General features: G+C 34.8%; 1 protein-coding gene across 3 annotated transcripts in view; it reads left to right on the forward strand.

The window, feature by feature from the left end:
- mark4b (MAP/microtubule affinity-regulating kinase 4b) overlaps window positions 1–13,591 on the forward strand; it is a 187,237-nt gene that overhangs the window by 94,527 nt on the left and 79,119 nt on the right. For all 3 annotated transcript variants that reach the window (XM_039769300.1, XM_039769301.1, XM_039769302.1), the window contains exon 3: window positions 1,361–1,414. In XM_039769300.1, coding sequence (XP_039625234.1) covers window positions 1,361–1,414 — 54 coding nt within the window. The remainder of the gene's footprint in view (window positions 1–1,360; window positions 1,415–13,591) is intronic.

Raw genomic sequence — 13,591 nt, forward strand, 5'->3', positions numbered from 1 at the left:
AATCTTTTGGGATATTTAAAATCTAAGTTTATTTTTTATATAAAATTACATAAGAGTAAAGAAATTTGAATGTTTGTTCTTTTAATGTTTACTTTATTTCTAACTTGTATAATTTAGACAGGATATATTTTTATGGAGAGCAAAATATTATAAGTTGTTTAAGGTTTGAGTTGATTTATTCAGGAATAATATTCCTGTCTTTTTACCATTCCTACCAAAGATATTTCTGTCGACTAAATAAAAATTCCTTCTATTTAAAATTTAAATAGAACTTGAACAAATACATAGTTCATAATATCCACGCAGACTTGCACGTAAGAGCGGAGTCATCCGTTTTAACAAAGCGTATTGCACTGATCTGAAATAGCTGTGTGTGTATATATGTAGATATGTATGTATATGTATATATATGTTTATATATGTGTGTGTGTATGTATGTATATATATATATATGTATTTGTGTGTATATATGTGTGTGTATGTATGTATGTATGTGTGTATGTATATATATGTATGTATATATGTGTGTGTGTATATATATGTGTATATGTATAGATATGTATATATATGTTTGTGTGTGTGTGTAAATATATATATATATATATATATTTATATTTTATATATATATATATATGACAGCATCACTCACAACAGTGACAAAACAATTACATTGACAATCATGTTACGTTATTTTCAAAATGTTTCCTTTTCTTTTTCATTGCTTTTTTAACACACTACTTCTCCGCTGCGAAGCGCGGGTATTTTGCTAGTCTATCTAATATAATGCCTTTCATATTTGTTTACTATTCAATCTGTATAGTCTCTGTGTCTTTGATTCTGTGACCAATATAACATATTACTGTGTTGTAATTTAAGTACAATTAATTTTTCTTTTATTTTCTGTTCAGATATATGGATTAGATAAGAGTTAATTCTGCCTAATTAAAAGTAACTGTTAAATATAAAGGATAGTTGTTTATTTTTCACTGCATTCAGAGAGTAAAGAAAAAGGATGTCTTTTTGGAGCCCTATTCAATTTTGAATCTAAATTATACTATAAATGATCAACTTGTCCAGTAAATGTAGTGTATATTTATACTGTATGTTATGACATTACCTTGACTTCTTTGTTTCTGGTGTGGTTTAAAACTATGCACTTTCTTCACCATGAAGAAGTAACTCTTGTTTTGCTAGTGCAAAGGGCACACAGAGATAATGTTTTCTTTTGAATTTAAATAGGTATTCCCTTGTTTATGGAAAAAAGAAAGTGTGTTCATCTCCAGATTTCTGTTTATTCTCATTTCAAGCATTTTAAGAAACCCATTTTTTAATTTACACCACATTTCTGTTTGTATTTCAGGTGGCAATAAAAATTATTGACAAAACCCAGCTGAATCCAACTAGTCTACAGAAGGTGAGGTGATATTTTTATTTTATTATTAAAGTTTCTGCCAGAACAATCAGTAGGATGTCAAAGAAAAAAAAGTAATAGTCTGAAACAAACAAAATAAGCAGAAAATGTATGCTGTTGAAAAATTCTTGTTTATTCATCTGTGGATTTTGGTATAAAGTAATTTATGTTAGAATGTGTTTTACTGCTAACCAAGTAACACTTTATTAAGATTCTGAGTCAAGCTTTTAGTATTAATGTTTAATACTTGGATTTATTGAAGTATTTTACAGTGTTTCATCCACTTAAGAATCTGTAGCTATTCTTATATGAACCAAAACACTTTTTTTCTACCAAACACTTTCCCTGTTGAAAAGATGGAGTAACAGATACAGAAAAAATGAAGTCTGTACATATGACTGCAAAGGTCTGACTATTTGTTACACAAATCGTCAATTGACCCACTGTGTCTGAAATTGACTTGTATTTCTCTAGAAACACAAAGATTGACATGCAAACATGAAGGGACAGGGTTACTTTATGTATAAAAATGCAAGCAGACAAGGTACTTAACCATTTCACATACATTGCTGATAGTGACCCACGATAGCACCACAGGTTTTTAGACTGAGGTCATCCCCTATAGAAAAGTATGATTAAGGGTTTCTTAACATCTTAATGAAATATATCCAACCATTACAAGCAAATCCCACTAAAGAGATACACAGTGATGGTTTATATGACATCCCAGAAATATCTATATAAAGATGTACATTCTAAGCTAATCTGCTTGTGCTTTTTCTGTGTATTAACATTTCTTTCGACATCTCAAAGATAAATGTTTTTTAACACTGATTAGCAATTATAAATTGTCCCTAGAGGAGTGAGTGTGGGTGTATGCATCCTGCTATATTTGAGATATTATTATTATTATTATTACACTATGATGAATAATTTTTCTCCGAATGCTTTACATGCACACAACCTTTCAATTGAACATTTTGGGCATGTTTTATTTTGTCATTATAATTCTTTTACCTGGTTAATGCAAGGATTCTGTAAACAAGTGTAAAACCTGGTAAGTGGTTTGTGAGCACAGCTTACTTATCTCTCGCTGTTGCTATTTATGAAAACCCATCTTTTAACTTCTTAGATTTATAAATATATAAACCACCAAATGTCAAATGATTATCAAATTTAAAGCTAGCTTTATCCCTCGGAGACAGAATGTAATGTAAATGTTAATTCCTCTGACTTATTTTTGTAAACTTCTATCCATCCATCCATTTTCCAGCCCGTTGAATCTGAACACAGGGTCACGGGGGTCTGCTGGAGCCAATCCCAGCCAACACAGGGTGCAAGGCAGGAACCAATTCCGGGCAGTGCGCCAACCCACCGCAGGACACACACACCCACTAGGGACAATTTAGAATCGCCAATCCACTGGACTGTGGGAGGAAACCGGAGTACCTGGAGGAAACCCACGCAAACACGGGGAGAACATGCAAACTCCACGCAGGGAGGACCCAGGAAGCGAACCTGGGTCTCCTAACTGCGGGGCAGCAGCGCTACCACTGCGCCACCATGCCGCCCTGTAAACTTCTAATCTATAACAATTTGTTACATTTTATCTTTAATTGAATATGCTTCATGTTTGTGTAAATATTATAACTAAATTGAGAAAAAATAAATAAAGTGCTTCAGGTCTTTATTAAAAATGTATTTTGTCACTGATCATTCCCCATATTTTATGAAGCTAAGAAAACCTATCTAAGCGGCCCATACAAGGGTGAGTATGAGTTAACTCAACATGATAAATAAGGACAAATGATAACCCCTTTGTTGTTTTGGAGTGCATTTTTTGGCCTAACTTCCTTCACCCAAAGCTTAATTTAATAATTTGTTTTAATTTGTTTAAGAAATTTCAGGAAAACATCAACCATTTAAAAGCTAGGCCTGATTTAAAAACACCCTTCCACCTCCCCCAAAAAAATTTGATTGAAAAAATTATTTGGAAGATTGTTTCTTATTTTTAAAATCATTTCCCTTAAACTGAAATTAGATTCTATCATTGATTAAACATTACCTTTTATAGGTATACAGTTTGCATTGTCATAATTTTTATACAGACACAATGATTAAACACAATATGAGTGTGCCATGCTGAATGATCGCAAAAGACAGTATATACCCAACTATTGTGATCACATTATTTAAAGATCTGGCATAGCTGCTGTCTAAAATGCTAAGAGTTCTGCTTGCAATGCTAATTTTGCCTGCTTACACTTAATCAGAATTGATATGATGTTTGAAAAAACCTGCAGAAAAGTATTGAAATTGGAATTGCAATAATATTATTGAGGTAATTAATAAAATATAAATATGCTGCAGACAGGACTGTTTTGACATCCGTGACCATCTACAGGTAGCTATGAAAAGTACAATATGTAAATAACTCGACTGCAAAGCAAGGTCGGTGCCAAAGCACTGGATTTCCACTGTTTCGGGGAGGCAATGCATGGTTATAATACAAAATCTGCACTATTTTCGATTCTCAGCAAATATACCTGACAGTGCATAACTATCAAATTACAGCAAACAGAACTTCATCCTGCACAACACAATAAGCTCCATAAGGTGGCTAGGTATTGTGATACTACTGTTTGTTGAAGCCAGAAAACCTGGCTGTTTTCATAATATTATAAGTAGACTTCATTAATATTTGAAAGATTGTTAAAAACTTCAAGACAGAAGTGTATCTACTTATACTTCATTGCAGTATGCTTCATGGTGGGACCAGACCTGCCCAAACTAAATTTTAGAGTGTGCATTTGCATTTCTGTAAGAGGCTTTTGTCAATATAAATTTCCAATATAAAACAATTAATTTTTAATTTAGTATTCATGTAATAAAATTATTTTAATAAAACATTAATGTTAAAGACTAAAAAAAAAAAAAGGAATGGCAACGTGGTACTACATTGCAGAGTTGATATGTAATGAGAAATCAGTGCCATAATTACCAGAGCATCACCAAGGCATTATGAGCAGAACACACACAAGCACACACCATGGGGGGTGCAGGATATGCTCCCTCAGTATGTATTCTGTGTAACTTGTTTAGGATTGTCCAATATCCATACTGTAATTTTTAAAGGAGGCTCTCTACTGTATAATTATCAATGATCTACGTTTATTACATTGCACATACACACAAGCTTCCACCTAACATAACACAGACTTACTGCTGGAGCCTAAAAACTAATGTGGGAATGAAATTTAGTCGATGCTAGAAGGGCACCTTTTAAAATAAAAGAAAAAAATGCCTGTTTAATTCTTTGTTAATTCACAAGTTTATGTGTATAAAGTTTGAATAATATTTCTCAAATACAAAAAGTAGTGTTTTCTCATAAAACAAAAAATCATTAGTCAATGGAGCAAGCTGTCTGATAGAGTGGGCATGGCCCCAGAGGCCCGCGCAGAATAATTATCAAAATGTAGGTGAATAAATTTGCAGGCAACTAGTACTAGAAATTGCATGCAAGCATACCATTTTTTCTAAAAAACGAAAAGTAACATGTAGTTGACAATTTGAATGCTAATGTAAATGACAACTAATAAAAATTTGAGGAAAAATTAAGTTGAAAGATGATTTAATGTTTGCACGCAAAGAATATTCTCTGCATTTCTTTGTGTGTGGTTAAGATATTCTAATATATAGTCAGACAGATCATATAGTTATGAGAGGAATTTGCAATATTAAGGGAAATGGTCACTTCTCAGACTGACAATTAAATAAAAAAAGACACATGAGTGGAAATCTGCATTTGCTAAAGCTAGCCAAACCATCACCTCTGAGTTCTGCTTGCTGGATTTAGAGCTGGGGATGGTGCCATGATTTTTGCACAGTTTATTCTGGTGGTCTTTCCAACTGAACTATTTAATCATTAAAAGTGACCCTGTAGAAAATGTATCATATATTTAATAATATAATTGAAGGTGTGCTTCAAATGAGTAGTATTTTTTTGTTAGTTGCATACATGTAATTGGAGTACATGGTGACTCCAGTGATAACATTGCCACTAGACTGCCTCAATACCTGGTTCTGTTCCAGGCTTGGGTGTTATATGCATGCCATTTTTCATCACATATGCATGTGGAATTCCTAGACGCCTGTTTTCACAGCTTAGCTTAAACCTATGCTTTAAGGCTGTTCAGTGACTGCAAAATGACTCAGATTGTGATAATTATCACATGTGAGTAAGAATTCCACCCTGCTCTGTATATAGTGGAAGACTGGCTTCTAAACCAGAGATTACTCCTTAATTAATATATCCTGAAGAGTATATGTAATGCTACTTTTTTTAAATCAAATGTAGCAAAATGTGTGAATATTACGATATTTTAAAAAATAGTTGAATTATTTATTGACAAAGAGGAGGTAATTTTCCTCTGAAAAATTGTTTTAAATATTTACAATGCAATATATTGTGAAAATATATTCATTAAATATACGACTGATAGGAGTACAGAAATGTATTTACTTTTTAAAGTGTATTTTTTGCATATTTTTATATCCAAAATTACCATTTTGATATACTTACAAGATAAAGCATAATTTAAAATCTTTAAAATATTTCTGACGGGCATTCATGTATTGATGAATGTGCTAATTAAGGAAAGACTAATTAGCTGCAATAACTGCTTCTCTGGGATCACTGTCAATGTTTTTTGTCCTTGACTTGATGTTGACACAAACTTGAGCTGCCAAAAGTCCTACTTTTATATCTAGGTGGTAGCATTTCCTGATCACCATCTAGCCAAGAGAGCTTTTTTAGAATCGCCTGGGTAGCATTTGTACTATCTGAAAGACTGGAGATATTATCTTAAATGAGAGATGACCAATAGACAAAACTTGTGGCAATTTTAATAATGGGATGTTGAAATATTTTTTTTAGCAAGAACCAAAAGTAAACCCAGGAATCAAAGTTTAAGAGAACAAAGCAAAAGTCAAAAACCATTAATCAAAGAGATCTTCTGTCCAAACCAAATTGTGATCAAAAATTCATAGGCAAAAATAAGACCAAGGATTTGCAGCCAGGACATAATTAAAAAGAAAGTCTTTGCAAAGCAAGTCAAGGTTTGTCCATCAAATTCAGATAAAGTATGGCTTCTCGAGCTGACTTTTAAATTAGTGATGGGCTGCTCGATACTAATGTATTGACACTGTGTAGAGCTTTCAAAGTGCAGATGTTTGAAGCATGGCTTTGAGACTTGTTTCAAATGCTCCCATCATGTGATCTTAAGGTACACTAGCGGGCCATAGCTGCATCCTATTTTCACTAAAATTGTTGAAATGTTCAGCATTGGTTCCTCCCTTGGCACCTGCTACTAATGAGGTAGACTCCAGCATCCTGTGACCCTGATTTAGATTAAGCTGGCAAAGGATATGAATAGATGGCAATGGATGGATGGTTGCTCGTGTTAAATAAAAACTCTTAAACACCTGGCTCTCCCCCTTGTTCATTGGCCATGAGTCCTGTCTTCAATTCAAAAGTGTGTTCGTATGCAAGTAGACTTCCAGTTTGTGGACTACTTCCATTTTCCAGAGGTGTTTATTTAACAACATTTTAGCAAAGAAAAAGAAATAATCATTTTGAATGTTGTGAGCATACAGCTGGATTACGCTCCATAGAGTAGCATGAGGTTTTTTCATTGATGTTTTTAACATTGTTTGCTGTTGTCCAAAGCTGGCCAACCATAGTTTCCCATTCTACTAGAAGCGTGTGCTTAGCCATCAGTACAATCTATGTGGGGTAAGTAACAGATACAAAGTATGCTTTTTGGGTGGAGTATTCATTAAATATCTAGTTAATGTTGTTAGGTTATAGCAGCTACAATTACTTAATATTTTTTTTAAAGTTACTTCCACCTTTTGGTTAGAGTACTCTCTTTCAACATGTTGCCTGAATCAAGTAGTATGAATAATAAAACCATACATCCAACTTCTGCTTTATGGAAGGGGGTTACATCATTATTCATCTTAGCAGATCTGTTTTGCTACAGATCATTTTAAAATTATCTTTGCCAGAAGCACACATTTAACTGAATGTGTTATGTGTGTTTTTGTCTGTACTAAAGCATCCAACATCTGTTGAATCAGCTGATATGTACTTAGCCATTTATTTGCATCTGGGTACTGCTTGTCTATGTGCTACAATGTTCATCAGAATATTATTAATTCCTCTGTTGTTAAGGGGATATACTGCCATTAAATCAGGGGAAGCTTTTGCTGTTAAGCTTTGTGCAAGCAGGTGTAACAATAGAAGCTGAAATGTATGAGTAGCTAAGATAGTATAGCTTAAAATAAGTTATACATTTACCTGATGGTTTCGGAGCTACTTCTAAACTACTTGGGGGCAAGGTTTTTTTAGTGGCCCACAAAGATTCTCTATCCTGGGTTTTAATCATTACCAGCTGTTGTACAAATGGAGTGTTTTTACTTTCTGTCATACCCTCAGAAATATACATGTAAAGTTAGTGATGCCAAACTGGTACTGCGTGAGTGCCTCGACTGTCTTCTCACCTTGTATCCATTGCTGACCCATAAACCTGAATTGAATTAAGCAAGTTTGAAAATGGTATTTTCTGTTGTGTTCTTGTTATCCCCTCAATATCTATAAGAAAAATATTTTTTTTTCTCATGAAAACTTTTTACTTTGTTTGATTTAATGACCTTCACGTGTAAAATGTTTTCGTCATTTAATTGGGCAGTGAAATCAGCAAAGGATGACTACAGTGTTTCCAGTGTAATGTGAATTGCTGACATACTGAGTTTCACCTGAGTGAGTGAGGTCTTTATATCTGGATTCATGCAGCATTGCAGGAGGCTGCAGAGGGGAGTAAAAAGCAGATGGCATACTGCAGTCGATGATGCAATTGATTAATTAAGGGAGATTTCTAGGTCTCATTCACTTGGATTATTTTATCTTCAACAAAGCCTTAGAGATGATAAAAATAATTGATATTGACATTATTTACAAACATATTTAAAAAAGAAAAAATCTATTGATTATGTTTTATTTATTGCAGGTATGATGAGAATTTCTGCAATGTTTTTCCTGTCAAAATTCTCTATTGAACTAATGCCATCATGCCACCCTTAACTGTGTAATAATGGATGATTATCCAAACAGAATTAAGCATGTAAAATACACTAAAATGCAATACATATTTGTGTTATTGATTTAATTTTGGCACAATTTTCTTCTTTCCTTGTTGACATCCCTTGCCCCACCTCTTGATGCTGATTGGTTACAGTAATCCCTCCTCGATCGCGGGGTTTGCATTCCAGAATCCCCCGCGATAGATGAAAATCCGCGAAGTAGAAACCATGTGTTTGTATGGTTATTTTTATATATTTTAAGCCCTTATAAACACTCCCACACTGCTAACATTATTAGAGCCCTCTAGACATGAAATAACACCCTTTAGTCAAAAGTTTAAACTGTGCTCCATGACAAGACAGAGATGACAGTTCTTTCTCACAATTAAAACAATGCAAATATATCTTCTCTTTAAAGGAGTGCGCGCATCAGGAGCAGAGAATTTCAGAGAGAGCGCTCGCTAAAAAAAGCAAACAATCAAAAAATCAATACATGCTTTTGTGCTTTTAAGTATGCCAAAGCACCGCAATAAAGCGGCATTTTTTAGAGGAGTGTCCGTATCTTCTAAGCAAACAGCCTCTGTGCAAACAGCCCCTCTGTTCACACCCCCTCCGTCAGGTGCAGAGAACGTCAGAGAGAGAGAGAGAGCGCGAGATTAAAGCAAACAATCAAAAAATCAATACGTCCCTTTAAGTATGCCGAAACACCACGATAAAGCGGCATTTTTTAGAGGAGCGTCCGCATCCTCTAGGCAAACAGCCTCTGTACAAACAGCCCCTTTGCTTACACCCCCTCCGTCAGGCAGAGAGAGTGAGAGAGACATAGAAAAGCATGAATGAAATCAAATGGGCAAACAAACTGAGGAAGCATGTACCATAGATTAAAAGACCCATTGTCCGCAGAAATCCGCGAACCAGCAAAAAATCCGTGATATATATTTAGATATGCTTACATTTAAAACCCGCGATAGAGTGAATCCGCGAAAGTCGATATAGAGAGGGATTACTGTATTTGATTTCATTTAGTTTTGGCACAACTATTGCTTCATTGCAGAAAGAAGCATAAAGCAATGAGTGCCATGTTGAAAAGTGGTGAATCATTTGATTGACTTCTTTTGAATTATGACATGAATAAAGTCATGGAAAAATGAAAAGCATGACTGTAATATGCATTGCATTTTAAACATTAGATTTCATTTCATTTTAGATCTCATAATTTTCCATAGGATCAAGCCTAAATAAAGCACAAAAATGTTGCATTCTTCATAGCAGAATCCATTAATAATAGGGAGAGTTTAAACTCTTGGTTAACATATGATATTAGAGTTCATGCCATACTGTGCTGAAAATGTGAGCATGTGCCTCATATCTAAATCTAAATTTTGAATGCTTCTCATTCAAATTAGTTGTGAAAATCATCATAAATTTTTTCAAAATATTGTCATTTCATTCAGTTGTCTCCAAAGTGAGTAAATAAGTAGCTAAGCCAAGAAAATCATAAAAAGCCTGAATTTCATGGGGTTGTTGTGTGGGGTGTTGTGTTTTGTGTTTTTGTGATTGTTAATTATGTAGTTTCAGTTAACTCTAGTTAGTTTTTGGGTGCGACTCAAGATTTGGCAAGTTTCTTCATGTTCTGCCATTTCTTGTGGTCAGCTGGCCTACTAGTTTATCTTTTTACAGTAGCTCTGTTTTTTGTACTTGGATTTTGGAATTGGGATTTTTTTATTTGTTATAATATTTTCTTAGCTTGTTTTTGCTATTGCTTTAAATTTTATTTTTAGACTTTGTGTTTTTGTTCCATTGCTCTTTTTGAATTATTTTTTGAAGTTTGTATTTTTGGTAATTAAGGTATATTTTGATACGTTTCCCTCCACTTCAGGCATTCTTTTTGGAAAGTATTGTAACAGAATCACTCCCAGATGTGATGGAAGTTTAAGGTAAGGTTCTGCAGCTCCCCCTGCTGGGCCCCACAGAACCCAACACAGCTGCACCAAACTCAAACTCCCAGCGTGCCCTACAGGAATCCATGGTGCCACAACCACCCAGGAAAACTGCCCTGTAGCATCCCAAGGGAGGCAGTGCCTTGCAGATGCTCTCTCCCCACCAGTCGTTTCATCCAGCTGGAGTCCTGGATGGGTAATGGCTGTGGCCGCCTGTCACACAGCTATTTCCTTCAAACTCTGTTACACTTATCGTAGCACTTCATTTTCACACAATAAGTGGTTACCTTGAAATGTTTGTTTTAAATAAACATAGCATTGTTTTAAAGAAGCCAGACATGGGAACTTTTTACTGCAGTAAGATTCTTGTTGTGTGGATGTTTGTTATTATTTATTTCCTTTTTTGTCACACAGAGCGTTTTTAGATGTATATGGTGTATGACTAAAATGGATTCACTTTAAAGTGCTGGGTTATACAGTGAATTTAAGTGGCATTATCTTTGTGCAAGGTGAGTTTGCCTTCATGTCTATACTCAGTTTTGTAATCAAGGCCCCAGTAAGTAATGAGTTGGACTTGAAGTTTTCACATCATGAGTGTGGCTCATTCCTAGCTAGGAAGTGTAGTGTGAGATTTTCAACAACTCAGTCATAGCAATTTCCACATTGCAGCTTTGATTTTGCTTTAAATGATAGGGGAAGTTAAGAACCAATGATCTGTCAGTCAGAACTACAGTGCATACAATGTAGCTGAAAGGAAAGAGAGAAAGTAGGTAGTGTCTTATGTTTGTTTGTACCATGACAGAATGGAAGAAGGAAACAAGATAGGTCAAGACTGCAGCTGAACTCGACATACCCAGAAAACATTTGTACAGTCACCTTCATTGGTAGGCAGCATGTAAATTTGCTGTCAAAATGTGTTGACGTTGTAAAAGTTTGGAAATTGAACGCTGTGCTGAGAAATTGTGGAGGAGTTGTGAAATCTGTCATCTCTTGTGATGCCTAGTTGTGTAATCTGACATCCTCAAGGCAGTGAAATTCAGTAACTGCAGTTATATAGTGTTTTAGTAGGCTTACTTGTACTACATTTGTTAAAATACATTTTATTTTTCCCTAAATTGTTTTTAAGAATGAATTTTGTTGTGGCTCTTGTCATTATTAAGTTAATTGGGATCCTCTCTTCAGAGACTCTGCTCCAGCCATGTAAACAATGACTTGGGAGTAATAAAAAAGGAAAGGGGTAGATTAAATTACTTTGTTGGCAGTCTGCAAGTTTGAGTTCATGGCCATTTGCAGCCCAGCATAAGAACAGGAGGAAAAAAGAATGCTTTTCCATTGCCAGCTTTTGTATTTGATAAGAATCAACTAGACAGGTGGCAGTCGTGTTCCTGTTTTTGATTACAAAAGCTCTGATGAAACCATTAGAACATGTTTGGACAATGTGACCCATTGTATTCAGGTCTTCTGTCATCATTATAAATTAATTTGTCTCCTGTATATGTCCAGAAATGATATGTTCCCAGGAGAATGATATTGTCCGTGTTTGTTTTAATCAGCTGCTCAAATTAAAGTCTAAAACTTTTGAAAGTCTTCAGGTCTGCTTCTTCTGTGTTTTTTTTAACTTATGCTACTGTATAATAGATGACCATAGAACTAATTTTATCATGTTTTAATTTTTTTTTTTTGTAGCAGTACCCTGGATCATGTGATCGTTTAAAATTTTCCATTTGCTGTCCAGATAAATTCCAAGTACATTTGTGGATGCCTTGGTTGTCAGGGTTATTTTCTAGTGATGTAGTGATAAATAAGCCAGGAGTGTAGAAAATATTTTATAATAATAACAAATATGTGATTAAAGTGAATGCACGCTCCTGTATGGTACAATTGGACACCCAGTGGATTAATACCACATCTCTACTACCTGTAACTATTCCCGTACTGTCCAGCACAACTACTGTTTTATGTATCTTCATGTGATTCAGGCAAAATGTTATTTTAACAAAATTGATTAAGAGTCTGTAACAAAATTCATCCTTACTTTTACAGAACTTATTTTTTTCCTGTATGGCACCAAAGGCAGGTGGAGATTATTCCATCATCTTAAAGTTCATATCAGACACCAAGTCCATCATGGGCTACACTAAGATAGCTGCCATCTTGTCTTTCTCTCACTCTCTGATTTTTGCATTTGTTCTAGATCAATATTTTTAATGTGAACTCTAGAGCTATCAGCAGCAAGGATGCAAGCAATCCACAAGGGATGCATCCAGGACTGACGTGAGCAAGTGGCATTCGGTTCAGAACTGGGTTTTGGGTGGTTCTCACTGCTGATCAAGAACGTACCTTTAGGGCACTAGAGACCAGTCGGCTTGGTGCCTCTATCGCTTGTCAGTTCAGGCTTCTCTTCCTGTATATAATAGATAAATGAGATCAAAGGGCTATAGATTGAAGATTGCCTACTTCATTATATAATTTATTTGTAAACACTGTTTTGGTTACTGTTTTGAAAAACAATTGATCAAAACCAAAATAATATTTAATGTCCACTGTTTATGGAAAACTTTCTTGGAAGACTGGTGTCACTGGGTTGTTATTGTTTAACAATAAATATGATTGTGGAAAGATTGATCAGAGTATTTTGACTTTTCAATCATAATAGTGGCTGGAGGGTAACATAGCAGTATATAGTACAAACCACCATGTGGGATCAGTCAGATCCTGTAGTTCCAGATGGAAAGCAAGATCATCATCGATTGATAGGAAAGTTCTCTATGGTTGAGCATGTCTGTTCATTCTGACATGAACTTGGGAGTGCAATCTTCAGTGTTTGGCCCCAGTGATGGTGGCTTTTTGCATCATAAGTCTTGGATAAAGACAGAAGAAAATCTGATTGCATTCTGCTTATAACGAAAATGGTAAAGAGGCTGGCTTTGTGGAAGATAATGATGACCTTCCCACTTAGCCTAAAGATCTATTGTACTGTACTGTCCTTTATGCAGAAATATAGCTATTTTTTACATTTTCTTAATCATCCATCCTGATCTTCAAAGTTGTGGGATGAAAGTGCTTATCCTGGATGAACTAGTCATTGTTATGAATT

This window comes from Polypterus senegalus, chromosome 11 (genome assembly GCF_016835505.1).
Source record: "Polypterus senegalus isolate Bchr_013 chromosome 11, ASM1683550v1, whole genome shotgun sequence".
Taxonomy (NCBI): Eukaryota; Metazoa; Chordata; class Cladistia; order Polypteriformes; family Polypteridae; genus Polypterus; species Polypterus senegalus.